Raw genomic sequence first — 25,363 nt, forward strand, 5'->3', positions numbered from 1 at the left:
TTTTTTTGTTTTTGTTTTTTTTTTTTTTTTGAAGTGACTGACTAAAAGAGAACAGATAAATTACAAGAGTGTCGCTGGCTCTATTTTATACAAGGATTACGCCTCTCCCCTGCTTGGCCCTTACAGTCACCCTGTACAGGTACAAAGGCTACAAAAAAGGAAGCAATATAACAGACACAAACTAACTTTTTTGCTTTTTTACATGCGATTTGTAAGCTTAGTTTGAGCTATTCACAAGCTACTTCTCTATTTTTCCTTAAAAAATAACTCCAATATTTTATAAAGATAGAAAAATCTACAGATGGAATGAAAATGTAAAGTTAGAGGCATTTCCATAAAATAGCAACTTTACACCAAATTCACTATTTTTTTTTAAATCCTGCCAAGTATTTGGACATATATGAAATGTTTCAAAACCTGACAGATAAACACTGAGATATGCTTCATTCAATAAACAGAAGTCTGCATTTATAAAACAGAAAGCTGCCTTTTTTTCCCCAAAGAAATCTGTCACCAAAATGGAAAAGGGTCTCAACTTTACACCAAACATTTAGCAATAAAACCCTTTTGACTAACCAAATGGGAATAGCTTTTATAGCTCTTTACAGTTTTATAATTAACAAAAATATAGTTTTTTTTTTAACCCTCAAATTAGGGCACCCTAATCAAGGCAAAAAACTTAAGAAATGGCTTACCGTTAGCACAACACTTGTACAGTACTACAAAATGCACTGTCACTAACAAAGACATTAGCGGCATGCTGAAGTGTCACCTCAAACAAAATATACAATAACTGAAATGCTAAAGGCATTTACATGGAGTAGACGGGGAAGAAAAAAAAAACTCTAGGTTCAGTATTAAAACAGATAATTGGGGGTGGGCTGGGGCACGGGGCTTGATATCCACATTGTTTAATGGAAGCAGGCACAGCAAGTGGCTGCCTCCAAACTGTAGTCCAAAGAGAGGCCTTCCTTTGCAGAGAATTTCATATAAAAGTAACAGAAACAAAGGTACCAAAAAAGAAAAAGGAAAAAAGAAAAAAGAAGAAAGAAAAACAACTTGTATAAGGCTTTCTGCTGCATACAGCTTTTTTTTTTTTTTTTTTTTAAATAAATGGTGCCAACAAATGTTTTTTGCATTCACACCAATTGCTGGTTTTGAAATCGTACTCTTCAAAGGTATTTGTGCAGATCAATCCGAGAGTGATGCCCAGGGGTTCTGTGACTGCCCATTTTGCCTACCTACCTTCTCATGTAGGGACCCATTGAGAGACTGTTTGGACATGCCCGGGTTCATGTAGCCGTGATGCCCGGGGGCCGTGTACATCATGTTACTGTGGGGCGGGGTCTGCATTGGCTGCTGGGCATATGGCTGGGTTCCCATCATGCCCATCTGCATCTGCATAGGGTATTGGGGTGTTTGATTCATGTAGCCATGATTGCTGTGGTAGCCACTGTTCATCATCGGCTGGGACATGCTGTACCCATTCATGGCATTGAGAGTGTTCATGTTCATGTTCACAGAGTTGACATTGTAGGCCGGGGATGGCATCAAGTTCACACTCATGTTCATGCCTCTTTGCATCGTTAAAGTCCGTGCAGGACCCTGCATGGCTACAGTCTGGGAGCGCCCATAGATTTGCGACTGGTGGGTGGCGGCGGCTGGTGACAGAGATGCCGATTTGGTTCTCATGGAGACGTGGCCCTTGCTGGCAATCTGGGTTTGCAGTCTTTGGCTGTGGGAGATGCCAATATTTGATGCCGCCATGTTCCGTTGCAAAAGAGGCGGTGGCAGATTCATCGGAGGAGGAGTCAGGTTGGGGGGTGGGGTCATGGTAGCTTGTGCTTGGGGTCCCCCAGGGACGGAGTGTGGAGACTGAGAAAGCTGAACAAGCCCTGTGTTACTTAATGGTGTGGACAAAGAGGCACTGTTTGCATAGGAAGTTACAGCAGCGGAATGGCTGTAAGGCAATGAATGATCAATAAGTGTATTAGTTAACTGCTGTAGTTTGGCAAGGCTGAAGGTGGCTGACGGCTGTGGGTAATGCCCAGCCCCAAAATCACTCTGACCCATCCGTTCATATAAGCCAAGGCTGGCACTGCCGGTCTCGGGGATCTCAGCCAGCTGCATGGGCGGCGAGAAGTTAGCTGCCATGCTACACTGAGCCAGCTGCTGGCTGCTGCTCGGGGGCCTGTCCACCACGCAGCCTTGAGGGGACTTGACGCTGCAGGTCGGGGGAGAGCTGATGCTGGTCTGCTGCAGCATGCTGCAGCTCCCACTGATGTTGGACATCTGCTGGGTGACAGCGCAGCTGCTCTGTGTCAGACTGCTGGAGCTGAGGTTGCTATAGGAGCAGCTGTTCTGTGAAGAGCCGTTTCCACAAATGCTGCCACCACCCATCGTGGAATCATAGCTGCTGGGGTTCTCGTAGTTCTCAGTTGTACTCTCGATACTGCCCAGGTCACTAAACCCGCTGTCTACGACTTGCTGTGAGTGATCTGAAACGGATGGGACATCCATCATTGGACTGGTTTCCATGTTCTGCAAAGATGGCACTGAGATGGCATTTTGATCTGGGCTGATTTGGGCATAGCTGTTTTCCAGGGCAGGGACACTTGGGCTGTTGACAGAACGTACTGACTGGCTGGGGTGGGAATGGACGGATGAAACTGGGCTGCTGTGGTCCGACTGCTGGCAGTCGTCTAGAGCGGCGGCGATCTGTGGGCTTTGGTCTGCGTGGGTGTAGTTCTGTAGGCTTCTACAGGCCTCTTGAGTCTCGGCACAATCCTGAAAGGTATCGTCCTGTTCACTGTTCTCCTGGGTCAAGGACTGAACCGCTTGGACGGTCTCAGAGTCGATTTCCAAGGTTGCTGTGTTTCCCTCTTTGAACTCAGAATCTACTTCTTCACTGTTCTTTCGGTCCTGCTCCTGTGCCTGTTCTCCTGTGGGTTCCTCATCAGATTCAGGGGCAGTTTCAGTGGCTCCAGCAAGCTCCTTAGGTTCACTGTTACACGAAGCTGTAAGGTCAACGCCACAGTCCATTAGGACCTCTGGGTTTGAATGATCAGGCTGCACACTAAGGTCTAAAAAAGCCTCCTGGTTTTCCAGTACTTCTTTGAAGGCTTCTCTTGGGCGTTCTTCCTTCTCCGATTCGGCAGACTCCATGTGACTGTCATCTTCATCATCTGCATCATGCCCCTCATTGTGAGATGGCTCTTCATCCTCTTCCTCCTCCTCTTCATGATCATCCAAATGCACAGGGTCTTCTTTGTCCGTGCAGACGTCGGGCTCCTCTCTTTCCTGACTTTTGGCACCACAGGGGTCTTTTTCTACATTTCCTTCTTCTTCCTCCTCCTCTTCCTCCTCCTCCTCCTCCTCCTCCTCTTCCTCCTCGGGTTTGATTAGATCGTCTTCAGGTTTTTCACCTGGCGATTTATTTGGACTTACAGGTGCACACACTTCCTCCCTTCTGTTTTCGTCCCCAGGCAGCAGGGGTTCCACGGCTTCCTTGACCTCCTCCTCAGTCCTGGTGGGAGCGGGGGCTGGTTTGTCTGCTGGAGTCTCCTTCTGTTCTTTCCACTGTTACCTGGTCATCGGGCTCCATGGGTGTTTCTCTGGCGGGGTGTACAAGTTCAGTTTAAAAAATCCAGTCTTCCTCTCTTTGTTTTGGTCTCCACTTAGATAGACCACGCTTTGTTCCTTTTGGCCACTGTTTGCACTTTAGAGGTTCAGGATTGTCCTCTAACTGGCTTCTTTCAAGTTATTTGCATCATCATCCATATTGTCTTAGTGAGGAGACAGACAGAAAGAGAGAGGAAGGAAAATAAAATCTTAGAAAGCATCACCATGAACAACTTGAATTCATTTTTCTAAATAATTTAGCACATACTGCTTTCAATTTAGCATTTTAAGAGTTGATGCTAACGACACAGTCAAACCTAATACAGAATAATATTGTGGTATAAACGGAGTAAATAACCTAGGCCTGGAAAACAATATATGGTGCACACACCACACACCTCCACACACAACCCACTCTTAACAGAAAGTTGTGCTTTTTATAGGAAGCACATGGATACAGGCCACTATACTAAACTTATGTGAGTTTGACAAGCAAGATACTCTCTGATACAAAAGCCTGGAATTCCACAATGTGAAAAGAATCAATTTGAATATTTGCAAATTAGGAAATGCAGGGGAAAGGGTTAAAGTTAGCTCATATCCCAATCACCACTGTACTGGAGAAATGAATAGAAGTCTAACTTGCATATTTATCCTGAGAAAGTGAACTTCAGCTTGTGGACATTTACTGGATTGAAATGATCTCAGATGACATTATTTACTTTGATTTGAATGTTCTCTCTGGCATAAAAATAAACTATGTACCTCTGAAACAAATGAACAAATAACTAAATAACCAGAACATAAATACATCTGTAATCTACTCCAGGATCATCATTTCTGGATGACACAAACTATAATGTAATTACCATGAAATTATTGAACATTTAAAATACAGGTATTCTTTTTATCACTAATTCTATCCACATTGCATTTTGGATCAATGTGCAAATGTATGGTTTGAATATTCAATAAGAAACAAACCATAACTGTCAAGTTCATTTTAGCTCAGCTAACCTTATTTTTACTGTACCTATATGCACATATGAATATAAATATGTAAATATATATATTATAAATATATTTATATAAATATAAGCAAGCAAACAAGTAAATATATGAATAAATACAAATATAAAACACCCAAGTCTTAAGATCTTTATAAAATTAAAGATTATACTGATCTCCTAGAGGGGTCAATTTAAAGGAAAAGCTTCACAAAGAGAAATAGCCTTATTAGAAACACTATTTTGGAGAACAAAAACAAGATCTAATAATCAGTGTGGAACAGAGATCCCAGTTTGCCAGATTGGATATCTAATCCAATCAGTGCAGAACAGGGTAAGCTCTTAGCTCATTTATGTAATAAAAGGATTACACGTAAACTTACCTGAAATGTATTACATTCAAATTGGCTAGCCTGAAAAAGATCGGTGCTGTAGACTGATTCCTTCAGAAGTGCAAAGTACAATCTCCAGTTAATAGACATCTCACTATGTTCATATGTCTATACGTATGGACAGGCAACAGGCATGCCAATGACCTCGGATTCCACATTCTTATTCCACGTGCTACTACTAGACCTATCAGCGTTTGTAGGAAACCCCTCTAAGTCAGAAGATGAGTTTTCCAATAATTATTTTTTAAGAAAGAAGATCCTGAAAGGAATCAGGTATAATATGGCAACCTGGAATTTTTAAAGGCAAGTGGCACAAAGTGGAGCATGAAGGCAGTGATGATTCTTGTACAGGCTCCTGAGAAGACAGCTAAGAAGCGGAAATAAGGCTCAAATTCCACACCAAAAAAATGACCTCTTTCTGCAGTTGTTTTTGTATGTTTATTTGTTTAAGGAAACTAACAAACAAGGCTTGGTTCTTCTATACCCAGGGTGAAATGTCACTGCCTCAGCGAAGTATGTATGTGGCAACAGTATTCTTGTTAATTAAGAAAGTCGAGGAGCTGCTTGCGCATGTTCTTAAAACTGTGGCTTTTCAAAGGCAAGAGTGATAACCTGTGGTTTCCAGGGACGTGAGATGGCCTGTTCTCTAGACTGAAATAAAGTAAGGTTTTGAATAGAGTCGTTTCCACTGTAGAGTACAGACTGTCCCACAAATCCTCATGATTGAGCTGGAAGCTCAAGTTCCCAGCCTGACAGGCAAGGGATGGTTTCTTTTAAATAGGGCATCAAAGAGGAGTCAGTGGTGTTTAATATTTTTTTTAGAGGATGGGGTGGGGTGTCCCTGCCAATAGCAACTGTAAAACAGTAATTTGAAAGGAAGGATAATCTCTTGATTTCCACATTATCCTATATTATCAAAGCTAATAGTGATGGTGTGGGTAGGTTTTAGATGATTCTTGATAAGAACATATACAAAGACACCACTGATTATAGGATACATCATCAATTTACTAATATTTGTTTTTCAGGAAAAAAGAAACTACTGCATTCAATGCTCACATCAATAATAATATATACCCTGATTTCAGAAATGTTAAATGTGAAAAAAAGTACATATTAGAATCAAGGAAGTGCAATATGTTTCTTATTGACAGACTTCAAAATTTTTGAGGATAAGCCAATTTCTGGAAAGTAAGATGAACCCACCTAGAGGGATGTTCTGGTCTATGTTAAACTTCTAAAGTTGTTGAACATAAAAATCCAATTCCAGGAAGAAGGGATAGAACCTTTTATGAATGAGAAAGGACAGATGAGCACTTATTTCTAGTGGGTTGGTACAGCCTCAGAAATGCCTTTGGGTAGAATTCAGGTGCCTGCTTTTTGGCAATAATAGACAGATATTCACAAGGGTAAGGTTTTTATAATTCCTCCACTTACTTCTACAAGGGTCAGCACTCTTAAAGCAATGATTGTCTTTTCCTTCCTCTTCCTCTGTCTGTCTTTTCTTCCCAGGCTGATGTTGGAATGCTTTCTCAGCACTGGCTTCCCGCCATCCTCCTCTACTTCAATCTCACAGGTAGGCTCCAGCTGTGGCATTGGCCTCTCTTCGTCTGAGTTGTCAAGGGCTCGTTCAGTACTTCTGTCGTCTCTGAAATGGTCTCAGTTGTTACACTGCTGTTGATCCTTCTGCGTTTACGACCCCTTTTCTTCTTTAGCACAAAAGGCCTCTGAAATTAATGCCAAACATAATACATCAGAGCTCATGAGAAATTACAGTGTTGAGTCGATATGCAGCAAACATGTACTGAACGCGTGTCTGAGACTCTTACACGTAAAAACTTCTGTAATGTCTTTGTACTTAACCTTCCATTTGATGTTTAACATCCCTCTCGGGCTCCTACTACAGAGGCAAGTGCTTTCCAAATAAAACAATTGTTTACTCAAGCAGATGCTTTGAGAGGGAACATCCTAGCAGCTGAACTGCAGATTTTAAAAGCTAAGGTTTGCTTTTCTAGCATGTATTTTCCAGTAGTACCTGCTGGCTTCACAATCCCGTATATCATAGTGATTAAGTCATCATGGACACCAATGTTTCTATAATCGTTTCAACAATCAACTAGCCACTGGGTCACGCATTTTAATACTTGATAACTGTTCAAGGAGCACCTACTATGTGCAAAGCACTGTAAGATATATGATGGTGTACAAGACTAGCCTACTTGTTCCCCATTTCATAGGACGTCAGGAATGATGCAAAAGAAGAAAGGGTACTTGAAGAAAGAATTACTCTGTTTACAATGTTAGAGTCATGTATTGGTGGCTGCAGGGATATCACTGATAATTCTACTTTTTTTCTTTTTTTGGCCGTTCCGCGAGGCTTGTGGGATCTTGGCCCCTGGCAGTGGAAGCGCGCAGTCCTAACCACTGGACCGCCAGGGAATTCCCCAAAATATTTTAACATAGATGGCATCTAAAGAAAATCTAAAGACATGTGGAAAGTGTCTTATTTACATAAGATATAAAATTTTTTTTCTAATTGTTCTACGGGTTGGCACAAATGACTCTCCATAATTGCAAATATAAAATGCTTTTTTTTTTCCAAGCAAAAAGTACTCAATGATACAAAATTCAAATATAAGAAGAATAGGCAGATTTGCTGCTAAGATGTAATCTGTCAATAATGGGTCTGAAAAATTACTGAAAATACATTGCAAAGAAGGGTTCAATATGCTTGGTTAAAACTCAAACTCTAAGTAAAATGTATCCAAGAATTATCGTGTCTCACATTTTTAACTGTCTGAATGTTCACTGAAGTGCACATATAAATCCTGATAGTCACATTCTGTAATTTAACACTTAAAATTATTAATCCCCCCAGCTGGCCTGCTCTCTCCCTAATCCATTAGAATTTTCCCAAACATAAGTATAGCCAATATACAGAACTGGTTTTCTTTAGGTTGAGTCCATTTATATGACAGTAGGCATTTATCATGCCTTGGATAATTCTGGTTTTTTATGTTTTTAAAACAAATTTCTTTTGTTGTATACATAATGCATGAATACATTTTCCTTGTAAGAAATCAAAATATTATCCATAAGCCTAAAGTCCACTCTATGGGATGCTCCTTTCTAGCACCTCCCCACAGCTGCCCTTCCACTAGAAGATTGCCAGGCTTACATAAAGGCACGCCAAGCTGGGAGTCAGAACAGCAGGTTCTTTGACAGACACCACATAGGGTGGCCTTGGGGCACAGCCTTAACTTGCTCTGTCACTATTAGTCTTGGCTATCCTACAGTGTCTGGTCCCTCTCTATGTCACAGATAGATACTAAAGACAAAGATATCAGCTCTGGGTTGAGCAGTTACCTAAAGACAAAATCAATTTTTTACTTTCTGCACAGGGTATGTGTATCTAGAGAAACCACCAGGCTACTAAGATATGAGACATTTCAGTAATGTGTACTTGCATAAAGCAAAATAGCATTAAACTGAAGGGCTTAAAATACCTTCTAACAATTCTATGCCAAGAACAAGAAATAGCATCAGGAGTGCTGGGCTTGGAGTCTGAGCACTCATCTGGTTCTGCCTCCATCTCTAAAGAGTTGTGTGACCTTGGACAAGTCTCCTATCCTCTCTCGGCCTTGGTGTTTTCATCAAAATTCACTGAAGTGTGGTTTAAGTGCTCCCCTGGGCCCTTTTCTGTTCCCATAGCCTGATTTACTCCAGTCCCATGAACCAGCAGGTGGCAGTAACTACCAGACTAGCAAGCCTGCCTGTCCCTGGTTTCCTGTCACAACATTAACAAACCACAAAGAATAAACACAATCATGACTGTAAGCTAAACGATGACGATACATGATCAGTGGGACTGGATACAAATAAACTACATCTAAAGAATGGAGAGTGAAACAAATACTAATAGATAGAATGTTTGCAATGATAAATAACATGTGACTGAAACTGACTTGGACGGAAAATCTAAACAGACACATACCTTTCTCTTATGGCAACTGACTGTGGTTTAGTCAACCTTGGAGGAGAGCTTTGAATATTTCTTCTTCTTCTTCTCCTCCTCCTCCTCCTTCCTCTTCCTCCTCTCCTCCTTCCTCCTCTTCCTCCTCTTCCTCCTCTTCCTCTTCCTCTTCACTGCTCTCTTTAGACAGCTCCATTAGCTGCCCTCGCTCCCCTGCCACTGGCCGGCTCTCCGGGGAATGCAAATATTTATTTTTCGATTGTACTTTTGCAGGTGATTGCCTACTGTTAGCTCTAGATGACAGGATTTCTTGCTCCTCCTTTTCCCAGCAGCTAGCTTGTTCCATTAGCCGCTCAGCCTAAGGGGGGAGGGTAAAAATAGCGGGCTAGTGAGAGGGCAGTTACACAGCCAGAGCCTCTAAGGATCAAAGGCAAAGGATCTCTAAGTCATTTCTGATCAGGACAGTCAGCCAGCCAAGCAGCATTCCAGCTGCATCATCTCAGAATTCTTTTGCATCAGTTAGGATAACAAATCAAAGAAGATTGGGTTTCATGGGATATTTAGCAGTATTAATGATGCAGCGAATTGGTTTGAGTCCTTTATCACTACATTACATGCTCACTGGCATGGAGCACTTTAAGCAAGTTCATAAACACAAAGAATCGATTGACATTGCAGCCTTGGAGCTCAGCACCAAATTTGATCTGATTACATGCTGTCAGTAGTGAAAAATGCTGCTTTGTGATCAATGATAAATGTTTCATTTTTCATACTCAATAAAATTATCATGTCTTACCATGCAACCTCAGTTAGGATAAATTAGTGCCATATCATTTCACGAGCTCTCTAGATAACCAAGCTTTTGACAATGATGTTAATGACTTTCTTAGCTTCAGAATGCTACAAGATTGAAGTTACACAACTTAGGCTGATGAAGCCAAATTACCTCTTTTTCAGCTTCTCGTTCTTCTTCAGAAACTAGCAGCATTAGAAATTAAAATTGGGGTCCACCTCAGACTCTCTGGATCAAGCTCATTAGTCCGGGAACAGGTTTTCAACTTTCCATGTGGCCCAATATCAACTTTTCCCGTCTAATGATGGACAAATCTGTAATGTGAGAGGCAGAACAAGTGCAATCAACAGCTGAAATTTCATTTCACCTTCACATATTGACGTATGCTAGCACTAATATTACCTGGGTTAGGAAAGCCAGAAAGCTCATCAATGAAAGGATACAGCAAATTGAAATCTGGCCAGCAAAAAAGGGTCATTTCCTGTTTTTCTTTTTAGGAGAAAGGTTTTGATAATACCGTTGGGGAACCTCTTATCTTTCACCGGAATGAAGCCACCTAACTTTAGGGACCCTTTCTTTCTTCTTTTTTTTAAATAAATTTTATTTATTTATTTATTTATTTATTGGCTGTGTTGGGTCTTTGTTTCTGTGCGAGGGCTTCCTCTAGTTGCGGTGAGCGGGGGCCACTCTTCATCGCAGTGCACGGGCCTCTCAGTGTCACGGCCTCTCTCGTTGGGGAGCACAGGCTCCAGACGTGCAGGCTCAGTAGTTGTGGCTCACGGGCCCAGTCGCTCCGCGGGCATGTGGGATCCTCCCAGACCAGGGCTCGAACCCGTGTCCCCTGCGTTGGCAGGCAGATTCTCAACCACTGCGCCACCAGGGAAGCCTAGGGACCCTTTCTTATGTAAGATGCTTAAGAGGCAGCCGGGTCGCCCAGGGCACCAGTACTCACCTGCCGTCCCTCTGTCAATCATGTGGAGGTGCTGCAGAGTGGTGGCGATGTCATGTGGGCACATGCCCGTAGCTCTGCTGATGGCCTTGATGCTGATGTGCCGCTCATGGTGGTGGTAGAGATATTCTAAGATGTACACTCTTCCAGTAGGCCAGGTAGGAGAGACGGCCCAGATCAGAGAGTGGCTTTCAGGAGAATCTGCTTGGCCTTCCTTCTAGAAAGCAAATAGCCTAGGGCAGAAAAAGCAAAAGTGGACCTCACTGTGGTGTTTTCAGACATTGGAACAGGGGCCACTTGAAATAATATAAGTAGCAACAAGGTAAAAACATCACATCAGAGAAGTGCATTAATTTTATGTATAGTCTCTTCCCAGCTACAGTGATTTGATCTCCACGAAGTTTATGCTCCTGAATCTTTTATAGCAGCCCTGTAAGTCAATTCACGTAGCTGGTGGCAGCATTCCAGACATACACTGTGGCATATTTAACGAAGCTAAGGTTGAACACGTTACTTCTGATAAGTCTCAACGTCCAAGTGCCCCAGCTTTAGATCCTTTCAAAAACTAAATGTCAGGCACTCACTCAGAAATCCTGTCGAGGGACCACCCCAAACATTAATGGGCGAGTTGTTTTCCACAGGAAGGACCGAATGACCCTTTGACAGCTGGGTCTTAATAAAAGAGAAGGGCCTCTGTTGACTGAGATCCTATATTGCTTGTTACATTTAACTAGCGGCTGATCTGAAGCTTTGTTTTAGGACTAATAAAAGAATGTCTTTTAAGTCAACTGCTGCAACTCATACCAGCTCCACTAGCTCTATTTTCACCTCTTTCATGGAAATTAATTTATAATCCAACCGTTGCTTCTACAAATTAAAGCAAAACAACTTCCTTAAGACACACAGTTTCATGTGAACTCAGAAAAGCCTGAGCACGGTAAGCTTTTGAACGCGCACTCGACAGCATTGCTGTGAAGGTTCCTTGGCAGAGGAAGTTAAAATGAGAAAACTTTAAACCCACTTGAAGGTATGATGAAAGCTGGCAGCTGTCTCGGTAATAAGAGCCACTTATGGAGTAGAGAAGAAATGTTATAAACTAATGATGTCTACCTTGCTCTAATTATCTATTTCAACAGCCTCACCTTCATGAACTTCCTAAATTTAAACAAACATCAACCACATACAGTAGGTGGCAGCAATTACAAATCATGCTGCTTCTGTAAACCACCCAAATCTTCAGCATTTTTCTTCTTTATCTACATTTTCAAAATGGCCGCATTTCAAGAATTTTCTCAATTTTGGATTTTTTGTTAGAAGAAATCAATGCCTCTGATGCATTTTCCTGCCTCTCAGAATCACTGTAAATGCAAAAATATAGAAAAAGAAATTCACTCTGACCCTGGAGGGGTATAACCACAACATTTTGCATTTTGATGGTTTTAATCTGAACGCTATTATAAAGGATAGGCATATATTTAACTTTAGGTTTTGTTGAAGTCTTTTTGACTTGTCTCTTTAACTCATGTTTAAGTGCAAAGTATTTGATTGAATGCAAACAAGCACCACAAAATTTGACAGTCAAACCACTGTCGACACCTCATTCGGCTGCACACCACGGCTTTCAAGAGCAGTATGTCAGGAATGCTAACGCTGACGACCACTGTGCAGAATCCAGCCCAGATCGTGCCCCGTCAATGTGGGGAAGAGCTCTCTGTCACCAGAGTACAAAGCGTGCCCAAACTTCAGAACACAGATAACTGGCACATCTGTCACCTGCCCCCTAAGTGCCTGGCACATGCTGAGAAATTTACTCCGTCGGCTGGAGGTCCCAGCTCTGTACTTCTGGGGCAGCGGGTTGGGGGGAGGGGAGGGGAAAAGAGCCACAGTATCGCAGATATGGGACCATCCACTTTTGTCCAAGAGACCCTGCCATTAAAAGTCTCCTGCAGTGACTGTGAAATTCCCTAGCCCCTCATTGGTTCTTATCTGAACCCCACAGTGGGGACAGAAAGCACCCCTGCCACCACCCCAGCCCAGCAGAAAAAAATCTCTGTACAACCAAAGTGGTCAGAAGGTAGTATGTGCCCTCCCTACCTTATGTCCCCACTGTGATGAGCAACCTTACCCAGGAAGCACATGTATTTCTTTGTTCTGTCTTCTCTTCCCACAAGCCCTACACTGGGCTAAGAGAAAGCAGCCAGAATCCCTCCCAAAGGTAGTTTACACAGTGCAAGCTTTTACACCCTGAGGAAGTAGCATATACCTTCTCAGGGCCTGAGACCAGATGGGTTAGGCCACTGGAACTCTCAGGCAACCTGGGGTCTGTGGAGAGAGAGCATCTAGGCATGGACCTTCCGGCACCTGCTGCTCCCACCGTGTTAAGTGGCTGTCTCCTGGGACACTCCCTTGGACACAGTCCGTGGTCTGTGACTGAGCCCCAGCGAGCCCACGTACACCGAGCCCACCAGACACTGACAGCGAACACGTCTGTACTGCGCTAGCGAAGGCTGCAAAGGCTACCGACACCTGCCAGGAAGTGATACTTTCTTGGACGCGGGAGAGGAAAAACTGCAAACCCAAACTCCAGCCAGAAAACATCAAGCAGGTTTTCAGGGATGATGGGCACCAACATTACAGACCACACAACGCCACTGTCCGAAGGCATCATTGCACTGCCTGCAGTTAGTTTTCCCTTCTCCTCTCGGACTCACGAGCCCCTCAAGGAGCTTACACCAGTGGAAGGAACTTACACTTAATGCTAAGAGCCATTTGTAAGCCCACGAAGTCTTCTCCTGAAGGAGAAATTTTTGGTTTAAATGGAATCCATTTCAACAACCAAAATGACCAAGGACAAATTTCTGGTTCCTTACGAGTTAACTGAAATCACTGGTAATATGTTAAAATATGTACAGTAGCTTAGCAGGAAAAGTTGTGCTATGTCTCCTCTACTCCATTTGTGCACGAGGTTGATGTAATACATGATTTAAATTTTACCTGCAGCAGGCACTTGTCCTCAAAAAAGCTGTAGCTGGTGGAGCTTCATGACTTGACCTCCATAACATGGAATGTTTTAAATAATGAATTTCTTGCCATCTTTTGTTTCCTTCTACTTTTTCTAGGCTCCTTAAATCATCATTACTATAGAGCCCATTGACAGAATAATTTTTGGTAAGAACATTTACTTATTGAGTGATTATAGAGATGTGGTGCTTTAAGTTACAGCTCTTAAATTTAACTTACCAAAAAGATTCCAAATAATTGATCTAAGATGCAGGGAAATAAAAAGCACTTATCTTGGAAGCCGGTGTATTATCCTGAAGCATCTGAAACAAGTACAATACACCCCTGGTGAATAGATTCCCGTGGTGCTCTAACACCTTTCCTTAACTCAGGATACTTTCAATCAGAAAACCTGAACTACCCCTGGGGAAACCTGGCTGTTCAGCCTGGAAACAGTGATGTTTGGAGGACAAATCCCAGTAGCTGCAGTATAATTAATCGCTGGTGAAATTATTCCCTTTAAATTGTCTGTGAGCCAGAGGTGCTGGTGAATAGCACTTACTCTGTGATCAGGAGACTTGCAACTGAAAGCTGACTGGCCCGTATGCCCTTCATCCACATCAACTATCTTGATTACTATCTCGAGGGAAACTAGCTGCTTCTTTTGCTTCACTGGAACTACTTACCCAAAGGAAGTGAGGTCTGAGTTTCAGTGTATGGACCACACACTATATTCAAAAGATTATCAAGGTATTTGCTTACAGGGAAAGTAAGAACAAGGTGATGTCTGCAAAAACGTAAACGTTTCTAGGCTGTACTGCATGGGACCCAAATTTAACCTCACCTCTGTTAAGGCTGACCTACTTGTAGTAAGATAATCAGTCCTCATGTTAACTACCTCTGATCTCTAATGTTTGAAATGGTTAACTCTCGTAGGGGTCAGAAAAAAAGTGGTAGAAAGTTGCCTTCCTGTAGTCAGATCCATTAGGATAAGGAAGGAACTATCTGGACAAGGTCACAATTTGTTTTCGCAGGCTAAATTCCCAAATTAACTGAACTCCCAGCATATTAAATGCAAGGTTAACCCTTGCTTAATATGAAACATTCCTTCCTTTTAAACAAGTAATATTTTAAGAATATTAGAGTAGACCAGAGTGGAATAATGTTCTTCAGCAAGGGGGTAGGCACAGGTAAGGATTTTCCTCCCAAAGGCAGCCACCCTCACCCTTGCACACCTTTTTCTTCTACCACCTGGAGCCAAACCATATGAACTTCCTCAAAGACAAAAGGGCAGACTTTGGCAAGGTACTCCCAAATCCCATCTGTCTGGATTATATGGCTTTGGAGTAACTAGCTGCTTTTAGGGAAAAAATAATCTTCAAGGATTATACACTTTTCATCGGACACCTGTTTAGCTCAGCAAACCCCGCTGAAGGGTTCTTATCAGTAGTCAGCACTGGGTTTGCAAGCCTGGGAACTAACAGCAGGCCAGGGATTTATGGCCGCTCTCAATCAGAGGAAATCCAATGGCTCTAACCATGTATCTCATGACTGGGGACGGAAATTCACTGGTCCACGCTCATCTGTTACTGGTTTCTGGGGTTAAGCAGCTCTGTGGCCAAGTGGACAAATGGCATGTTATCAGTTTAAAAAGTGGAGATAAATGAATTTCACAGGCTATTTATGTCTCCTCACTGAAATTTTGTGGTGATTTTGCAATTAGTAAAGAAGGAAGCTGAACCTTAGCCTTCCTACTGTTTTAAGAGAATAGGGGTATTCTAAATGATCTGGGACCTGCCTGAATCCTTACTGCTTTCCATTTATTAAAAGATACAGATGTGTCCCCAGTAAAATTGGAAATTTTGAATTTTTGAGATATTTTGTATTTTAAGAGCTTGGTTTTGAAAATGTGAAAGTTTAAGACATTGCTCCCATAATTATATGGGCTTGATGTAATTATGTAACAACTTGAATAAACACTGCTTGGCTTCTCAGTCTACTGTCTACAGACCAGTGGTTTTCAGAGCATGGTACCAGACCAACAGTATCAGCATCACCTGGGAACTTGTTAGAACTGCAAATTCTCAGGCCTATGGATCAGAACTTTTGGGGGCAGAACCCAGTGCCCGGCCTTTAACAAGCCCTCCAGGTGATTCTGATGCACACGAGTTTGAGGACCATAAACTCTGCTGTGGGGCTGCTGACTTTGATGGGGATGTGAAAACCGCCTTGCGCAGTAGGAGAGCCAATGAAGAGACAGTGGGACTGAAGAATCTCAGGTGAGGAGACCTCACCCAGATCCTTGGTGGTAGAGAATTGGGGACAGGAACCTCCAAAGCCCCGCCATACTGAAATTCAGCCAGGGTCACTGAGTCGCAGAGTGCCTTTGTCCATAGCTTCTATGCCTATGCTTCTCAACCTTCACTATGCAAACAATCACCTCTTGTTACAACTGGTTTCTGATTTGGTAGGTGTGTGGTAGGGCCCGAGATTCTGCATTTCTAACAAGCTCCTATACCATGAACCACACTTGAAGAGCAAGGGTTTATACATTAAATAAGTGATTCTCAAACTTTTGGGTCTCAGGATCTCTTTACATTAAAAACAAGTTGTTTAAGAGCTTCTGTTTATAAGGGCTATAGATATTAATTTTAGAGAGAAATGTGACAAATATTTATTTATTCATTCATTCAAAAAAAAAAAACACACCCCATAAACCCATTATGTGTTAACATGATTTTCTAAAATGCAAAACAAAACAAAAAAAATAGTGAGAAGAGTGGCACTGTTTCACATTTTTCCAAACTCTCACACAACTGGCTTAAGAGAAAACAGCTAGATTCTCATATCTGTTTTGGTATTCAATCTGTTGTGATATCACAGGTCATGAAATTCTTGACAACTCCACTGAATGCTCGCGGGAGAATGAGAGTGAAAAGGACAAATAGTATCTTACTATTACTTTGAAAATAGTTATCTTGCAGATTCCCTGAAAGGGCCTTAGGGATTCCCCAGGGGTCCCTTGACCATACTTTGAGACCATCTGCATTAAATAAAAGATGAGAAGAATTTTTAAAAGATGGGCAACAAGGCCACAAGTATTTTAAAACAATATGGCACTTACTGAATACAGTATAACAGATCATAAGAGGCACTACAGGTTGGTTAAGGGCAAGGGTTCTAGAGCTAGACTGCCTGCAACGTAATCCAGGGTCTGCGTGTACCAGCTGTGTGGCTTTGGGCAAGTTATTTAATCTCTTGTACGGATCCCCCATCCATACAATGTGGAGAGTAATCATACTGATCACTTAGGGTTGTCATAATAATTAAATGAATTAATACAAAGCACGTAGAACAGTGCTTGGCATATTACAGAAACCCTATATGAGTGTTAGCTATTATTATTATTCAACATATTGAATGAATAAAATCTCAAGGTGATCATTTGGTGACTAGATATCCTTACTGTAGGGGAAATAAAATTTGGACAGAAGGAGGAGAGAGACTGCTGTATGGAGTCAGACTGAGAAGAGCTACTTCTCCTTTTTCCTACTTTTGCCTGAGACGCCTGAAAACCATTCCACCCACTCTACTGCCTCAGACAGTTCTCCTCCCACCCCCACCCCCATCTAACCACCCAAATATAAATTTAATTAAAGGAAGAAGCTATGAAAAAGCAAACAAACAAACATATTCTTCCTCGAGGAACGATCTTAAGAAACTGGCGGCTGAAAGCTCCCAGCAAGCACAGTTCTATGCTCCCTAAATTCCCTTTGGCCCTTAAGTCCTTAACTTCAAGGAATACCCTCAGGAAACGGCAAGCCTATCAAACCACAATAACAATGACGGCTGGAGGGCTTTAGCAGAACCCAGGGATGGTCCCAGGACAGATGAAACAAAGACCCAAATGTTCTAGAAGACCCAAGTGTGTCCCTGGGAAAATGGCCTGAGCCAGTGAAACCCAGAGAATGGAAACAGCAAGTCTCTGGAGAAGGAGGGCTGGCTGCCCTGGGTCACAAGCCCCCCTTTATTTTGTTTTTATTTTTTACATTTTTTAACATCTTTATTGGAGTATAATTGCTTTACAATGGTGTGGTAGTTTCTGCTGTATCACAAAGTGAATCAGCTATATGTATACATACATCCCCATATCTCCTCCCTCTTGAGCCTCCCTCCCACCCTCCCTGTCCCACCCCTCTAGGTGGTCACAAAGCACTGAGCTCATCTCCCTGTGCTACGTGGCTGCTTCCCACTAGCTATTTTACATTTGGTAGTGTATGTATGTCCATGTCACTCTCTCACTTCGTCCCATCTTACCCTTCCCCCTCCCCGTGTCCTCAAGTCCATTCTCTAGTAGGTCTGCGTCTTTATTCCTGTCCTGCCCCTAGGTTCTTCAGAACCATTTTTTTTTTTTTTTTTTTTAGATTCCATATATATGTGTTAGCATACGGTATTTGTTTCTCTCTTTCTGACTTACTTCACTCTGTGTGACAGACTCTAGGTCCACCCACCTCACTACAAATAACTCAATTTCGTTTCTTTTTATGTAAGCTGCCCTTTAAAATCTCCCTTCTCAAAGATCCCACCAGCTCCTCCGCAGACTGCTCTGGTGCTGGGCTCTCCCTCAGTCACGCAGTGGGGCCACTGGTCTTTCTTACTGAACACCCCCGCCTCTCTCCCAAGTCTAGTGGAAGAGGAATGAGGGGCAGCTGTATGATTGGGGCATGATGCCCCTGCTACGCTGTGTGTGTGCGTGCACGCGTGTGCGTGCAAGCCTACAAGACCATGCTGGAATTTACCAGACGAGTTCCATGATTCTGTGAGCGGGCATGGCCTCTCTTGCAGGGGGTGGTCATTCTGTGTGTCAGTCACTCAGGGAAAAGGTAGGTATTTATATGAACTCACGAAAACAAACTCATAAGCAGGGCATCAGGAGGCAGGAAAGGGGACTCTCCTCCCTCTGTGGTGCCCTTGTGTTGAGGAGGGTGAACATCTGTGAATGAGTTCCTAAGTTGGGGGTGACCAGGGCTAGAGACAGACCCCTGTGAGACAGCCACAGGCCAAAGATGAGTTAATGGTGTTCTATAACTGATAATCTACCTGAGTGAGACTGCATCGCTTTATTTCTCCTTTTTCTATCTTCTGATCTAGCCCAATGGTTCTCAACCCTGGCTGCACACCAGAATCACTCAAGGCCTTTAAAAATCTACAGATGTCCATATCCCACCCAGTCTCAACTCTTGCCTCTCAAGCCACTCTGGTCTCAGATGTATTAGGGGGTATATTAGGCAAAGGGTCTTGGGGACTATACCTTGGCCAGAATATTAAGTTGGGGTGCAACACCAATCCCACTTCTCCATTTCTGTCTCCCCAAATGGCTGTGGTTATAGCAAGTAGAAGGTGAATCCTGGGCAAAACAGAGACATCTAAGAGTTGAGGCCAGGGAGGAGAGGGTCACTTGGCAGAGAGCTCTGTGATAGACTTCACAGAAGCTTCACTTATTTAAACATCTAACTGAGAAACATTTGTTTATGTATGGCATGTCACCACACCAGCAAGGTCCTGGTCTGGTGTCTTAGAACAATACAATTTTTCTTTCTAAGAAGATGATCATGTATGAAGTAGATTCAGTCTCTCAATTTTCTTGTTAGGAAAACGAGGCATCTCTGAGAAGGATAAAATGATCAGGGAATGAGAGATGTTATACTTTGTCAGTATCACTTATTCCTAAACTAAAATCATTTGGGGAAGGCAAGAATTTTAAAAAATATCTTTCCTTAAATATATTTGGGAAGTAACCAGATTCTTCATGAGGCCCTTGCCTATTGCAAATTAAGTAAAGCTCTGACTCATCACTCAGAGGCACCTCTGGTTAGGTAACAGCAATACAGTACGGGTACCATGACCTCTGAAGTGACAGAAATTAGAAAGACATGTCAGAAGAATGCCCTCCTCTTTGACCTTTTATAGGTTTCCACAGTTCAAACCACTTTTAAATTCTGGAAAGTTTTGGGAAAAACAAATTTACCCCCCAAAATTTTTTTATGATGAAGTAATTTGGCATTTAAAAATTATGTCCTTTCTTGTAAATAGGCAAAGGTCCACACTGGAGATTCAATCTGAAAAACTATTTCAGAAACTAATTTCTTCCAAGTTGAAACCTGGATAAAATTTTCATATTTAAGTTACAAAATCCTGGTAACAAGAATTTATCTTTGAACAATTACAACATTTTAAATACTGCATCAAACCCATACATACTTCAAATAAAGCATCTCCTCTGAGCAAGTAACTGTATGTACTCATAATACTTCACCTGTGAGACCATTCTCCTGTAAAACATTACAACTGAACTCTCCTTTAAGTAAAGTACTAAAACCAAAGACTAGAGTTTCTTTTGACCACTGAGGTTCTGTGGTTCTGGGGGGGTAGCTGAGATAGTTCATTGTCTGGTCTAATCCTCCCGGCCGACCGAGGGGGGGCATTTAAACCAATGTGGACACTGGCCACTGATTTCAGACCAAGTTTGGAGATAAGACAGTTAGAAGAGCAACTTGCCTTTCCATTTGCTCTCCCACAACTCCCCTAAAATACTCTGTGTGTGTGTGTGTGTGTGTGTGTGTGTGTGTGTATTTACCTGCTAATCCTGGGTGATAAGCTTTCACACGGCAAACACAAGAATACAGCAAGACTGAAGAAAGAAAAAAGTGGGAAGAGAAATCTCTCTAAAATTTTTCTTTGTTTTCAAAGTACATTTCAAAAGGGATTTGTCAGTCTTTGAGACAACTTTCTAAAATCAAAGCACGGCCTATCTCTCAATCTGATTGATCAACTAATGCTGAAAATGTAAGGCAGAGAAACTATCTCTAGTTGTCCTCAGGTCATCTAAACAAACAGTCCTATTCCACTGGTCTACAGAAGTCGAAAACTTCTCTTTTCATTTATTTTTTATTTATCTCCTATAAGCTTTCAAACAGGATTCGAGGTAAAAACCCTCTGGCAATAAATTGGTATCCCCACAGGGTTACTGATGAGCCCATTCTGACAGATGCGTAGGCTTCAGGGGGTGGGGTAGGGAGCTGGGCTGGGGTGAGGTATTCAGTCAAGTGACTGGCTGGTTTGCCAGTGGACTTGGTATCATGTAGGTATCTAGCCTTTAATCCTATAGGGATTTTAAAGCCCAAACTGGCTACAGTCAGATGTTAGCTGTTGGAAAAACAAAAACCTATGCAATATCATCACTAGCAGTATGAAAAGACACCAGTTTTTACCCCTTCAGTTAGTGGGTGATACCTTTCTCAAAGTCCACTGTTTAGATTGGCTCCCTAATTCTAGCAGTACTTAGAGCTGAGACTTCAGTAACAATATATTAATATTACCCCCCATAAGCCTTTATACTCTGTGGTCACTGTTAATCAAAGAATGTCCATCCAACTTTCCAAGCGTTGGGATGGTTTAGCAGTGCGTTTAGCAGCTGAGCACCCACTGCGTTCTAGGCACTTTTCTAGTTAAGTTGTAGACAGACACTCCATTTTCCAAATTTAATAAGCAAAAAAGCTCTGGGAGTTTAATTTGTTAACCAGTATGCAACTGTTGAACACAAGAACCACAAACTACGTAAATAACAGGAACTCAAATAGACATGTTAACAGCTAAAGTTCATTTTTAAGAATCAATTCAATATGCTACATGCAAGCAATCAATTACACTGCAATCATCATTTACAAATCAAACTATGATGTGGATACTCGTGGGGGTATATACAACTAGGTGGAACTATGTGATTAAGGACGAACAGATTGAAACTGTAAATTATATAACTGTCTCTTGTAATTACCCTGCTTGAGAACCAAAAGAAACTTCCTGTATAATTTTGCAGGAGAATGTGGATCGAGATACAGAATCGCTTTTTATTTGGTTTTAACCCTTCAACAGCTATTTAATTATGTGTGATGAGGTCAAAGAAAGTTTATGCTTAATTTATGAAAAGTTGGCAGGGAGGTATTTCAAAGTGATCCTCTGAAAAGCTCCAGATTATTCACGAAAACTGAGGATTTCTCTTCCTTTTCAAGAAAGATTTATCTAAATTATTTGGTAAAATAAACAACATTTAAAACAAATTCACAGGCATCATTCATTTTATTTCCTCTCTAAAAACATTCTTTATGGTCTGCAAGTTTTTAACTGGATGTAACTGAAAGCTGCAGCGGTAGAAGGCTGTCAGAGCCCTCAGACGCGTCTTCTGCTTTGGTAGGAAAAAAGATCTCATTAGCTTCCTTAAATCATGGGGAAAAGCTCCAACACTGGGCAAACCACAGGGCAGGACTTCTAATCTATGAACAGAGAATCATCTGCTTCTTAAGAAGGAGGAAGCCTGTTTTTGCAATAAATAATCAGCAGAACCTTGTTTCAGCATATTTTAAGACATTCTAGCCTTTTTCTTTCCCTTTCTTAAAATCTAAGTTTTTAACATCTTTTCTCTTCTGTAAGCGCTGTTTCTAGTGCCTAAAAATCTTCCCCAAATATTAGAACTGCTGAACACCTGGTATTCTAGGTGGAAGGAAGGGCAATTTCCTACACTTACAATGTCTTCCAGTATTGCTTTCCCTCATTTTGGATAAAAAAAAAAAAAAAGGAAGGAAGGAAAGATGGAAGGTAGGGGATGGAGGGAAGGAGGAAGAGAGGAAGGGAGGGAGGAAAGAGAAAAGTCCCAATGCTGCAGTGTCTCTGTATCTCTTTGGCGTTTCTCTTCCATATTTTCTCCTCAGTCCACCCCAGTTCTGCACAGCTATTCCTTGCCCAAATTCTCTATTTTATCACCTGTGTTAACACACAGCCCTTCATTTATGTTTCTCTAGGTTTAAGAGTGGAAGTGTAATTTACAGGTATGCTATTTTTCTAATGGACTTAACACGTGAGAGGATATGATTCTAGTAAATTTCAGTACATTTCCTTCACATAAAAATGATTCTGCAAAGTCTAACATAAAGGTGATACCAATACACCAAATACCCTTGTACTCATGTTTCGATCTCAAAGCAGAAAAGGTGAAAAACTACATCTCTTAAAAACATCACTAATATAATGCCACCAATAAATAAAAAAAGTTTTCCAGTTCTAAAAGTTACAAAAATCTAAGCCCTGAAACAACACCATAGGGCACAACCTCCTATTTTAAGACCACCACTTTCTTTAAAAAACAAACAACAACAAAAGCAAAAATAAAACACAGATACAAAAAACTACATTAAACAAATATATATAGCTTAATGGATTATTATAAGACAACCACCCTTATAACCATCACTCGGGATCAAGAAATAGAAGTTTGCCAGCTATCCCCCAAAACCTCCCATCTGTCCCATCCCGTTCACCCCTCCTTTCTCCCTCGTAAGTGACCACAATCGTGACTAATAGTAATCCCTCGTGTTTCTTTATACTTTTATCACCAAAATGTCCCCAGGCACTACAGTATAATCTTGTCCATTAAAAAAAGAATAAGGAATGTCTTTTAAGTCTCTTTTAATCTATGCGTTCCCCCCTCCACTCCCTTGTTTTCCTTATAATTTATCTGCTGATGCACAGGGGCCATTTGACTACAGAGTTTCCTAAATCTGGATTTTCCTGATTGTGTACATCCAGTGCAGTTCAATTTGTTCCTTTTTCCTCTGTTTTCCTGCAAAATGGCAGCTGGATCCAGAGGCTTGATCAGACTTGAGTTCGATTCACTGACAAAACTACAGATGATGGTATGTTCCTTGATCACGAAGCACATAAATTCTGTCCCCCTTTTTGCAATGTCTGCTGCTGCTCTTGTTCAATGTCTAGATCCATTAATTCACTGGCGAAACTGCAAAATGTGATGTTTTAATTCTATCATTTCATTTCATTTATTAGCTGGAATACGTTTATAAAAAGATGCTTCCCTTCATTTACTATTTGGTTACCTAGTGGTATAGTTCATGTAGGAAAGGCAGGTTAAATGCTTTATTTACCAGTTTGCAAGATAAGATACTAGTTCCCATCATCCTCTTTTGTTTGTTTTAAAATGTCATTATGAATGTGTGAGGTTATACATTTGATGAGTTTCAATTAATTGCAATTGCTATCTTTATTATTATATTTAATGTCTAGTGGGAGCCTCCTCAAGTTGAATCCTGAGTCCTTTTGACAAGACCCTAATATAATTTTTGCCTCCTTGCTGTCTAGTATGAAACATAGGAAAACTCCTTTTACAGAAAGAATTCTCTACTTCATTTTATTATTTATTTATTTACTGGCTGCGTTGGGTCTTTGTTGCTGCGCGCGGGCTTTCTCTAGTTGTGGTGAGCGGAGGCTACTCTTTGTTGCAGCGCGCGGGCTTCTCAATGCAGTGGCTTCTCTTGTTGTGAAGCACGGGCTCTAGGCACACGGGCTTCAATAGTTGTGGCTTGCAGGCTCTAGAGCACAGGCTCAGTAGTTGTGGCGCACGAGCTTGGTTGCTCTGCGGCATGTGGGATCTTCCTGGACCAGGGATCGAACCCATGTCCCCTGCATTGGCAAGCGGATTCTTAACCACTGCGCCACCAGGGAAGTCCCTCTACTTCATTTTAAATAATGGTTCAATTTGGCCCCCAAAAAGGACACATGCAAACATATTGGGTATAGTGAGGTCTACTTATATTACATTTTCCTCAAGATTTCAGCAACACTTCTTTCAATACCTTCTGCTGTATTTTTTTCAATGTGGATAAATGCATAACTGAATTACTTTTAATCCACCCAACTATTTTTAAGCACTTTATAAACATTAATTTAAAACAATTTTGTTGAAAAAAGGAGCTCCTCCATGATGTTAATTCAAAGCAGGACTCAACATGAATAAGTATAAAACAAGGTTTTTATATTGGCAAACATGAAAATGTAGCACTAATATTAGAGCAGAAACACATTAAACACAAATCTATGGGGGAGAAAAAAAATCAGATTTCTTTCTTTCTCTTTTTTTTTTTGGCTGCACCGCATAGCTTTCAGGGTCTTAGTTCTCCAGCCAGGGATCGAACCAGGGCCCCCAGCACTGGAATCGCAGAGGGCTAACTCCGGGACCGCTAGGGAATTCCCCAGATTTCTAACTAGTATTTTCCTAACAGAATTCTAAACAAATGCAAGAAAATTGCTTTACCCAAAACAAATTGATATTAAAAAATTACTACCTTACAACCAGCTGAAATTATAAATATATTATTTAGAAATACCCTCATGAGAGGACGTTATCAAACTATTATCTTAGAAAATTCTACTTCAAACATAATACTACAAGCTGGAAAATACATTTATGGGGAATATAGTTCCCTTGAAACCAAAACCAGGTATAGCACTAATTTCCACCAATCAGAGCAAAATCTTTCTTGCTCTTGGTTTAATAATGGAAAAATGCTTCCCTTGCATATATCTTAACTGGGAAAAGAAACGAGAGCTGGAAGCATTTCCTCCTCTGCACTGATGGAGCCCCACACACACGGCATACATGGCGGGGTGAATCCTCGGTGTGTCTGACTATCCACTTCCCTGTGGGCAAGAACTGGAGCATTTATCCTGATGGTCTCATCACCAAGGCCAACTCTGGCAGAGCATGTTGACTGAAGGAAA

General features: G+C 41.6%; 1 protein-coding gene across 1 annotated transcript in view; it reads right to left on the reverse strand.

Annotated features, from left to right (window-relative positions):
- Window positions 1-25,363, reverse strand: part of KAT6B (lysine acetyltransferase 6B) — a 186,597-nt gene continuing 161,234 nt past the window's right edge. Inside the window, 17 exon segments of the mRNA XM_036828082.1 lie at window positions 1-3,573; window positions 3,575-3,613; window positions 3,616-3,669; window positions 3,671-3,742; window positions 3,745-3,785; window positions 6,458-6,547; window positions 6,550-6,642; window positions 6,645-6,745; window positions 9,015-9,075; window positions 9,078-9,351; window positions 9,940-9,972; window positions 9,974-10,056; window positions 10,059-10,100; window positions 10,739-10,871; window positions 10,873-10,928; window positions 10,931-10,951; window positions 10,954-10,968. Coding sequence (XP_036683977.1) covers window positions 1,192-3,573; window positions 3,575-3,613; window positions 3,616-3,669; window positions 3,671-3,742; window positions 3,745-3,785; window positions 6,458-6,547; window positions 6,550-6,642; window positions 6,645-6,745; window positions 9,015-9,075; window positions 9,078-9,351; window positions 9,940-9,972; window positions 9,974-10,056; window positions 10,059-10,100; window positions 10,739-10,871; window positions 10,873-10,928; window positions 10,931-10,951; window positions 10,954-10,968 — 3,590 coding nt within the window. The 3' untranslated portion in view covers window positions 1-1,191.

This window comes from Balaenoptera musculus, chromosome 16 (assembly GCF_009873245.2).
Source record: "Balaenoptera musculus isolate JJ_BM4_2016_0621 chromosome 16, mBalMus1.pri.v3, whole genome shotgun sequence".
Lineage (NCBI taxonomy): Eukaryota > Metazoa > Chordata > Mammalia > Artiodactyla > Balaenopteridae > Balaenoptera > Balaenoptera musculus.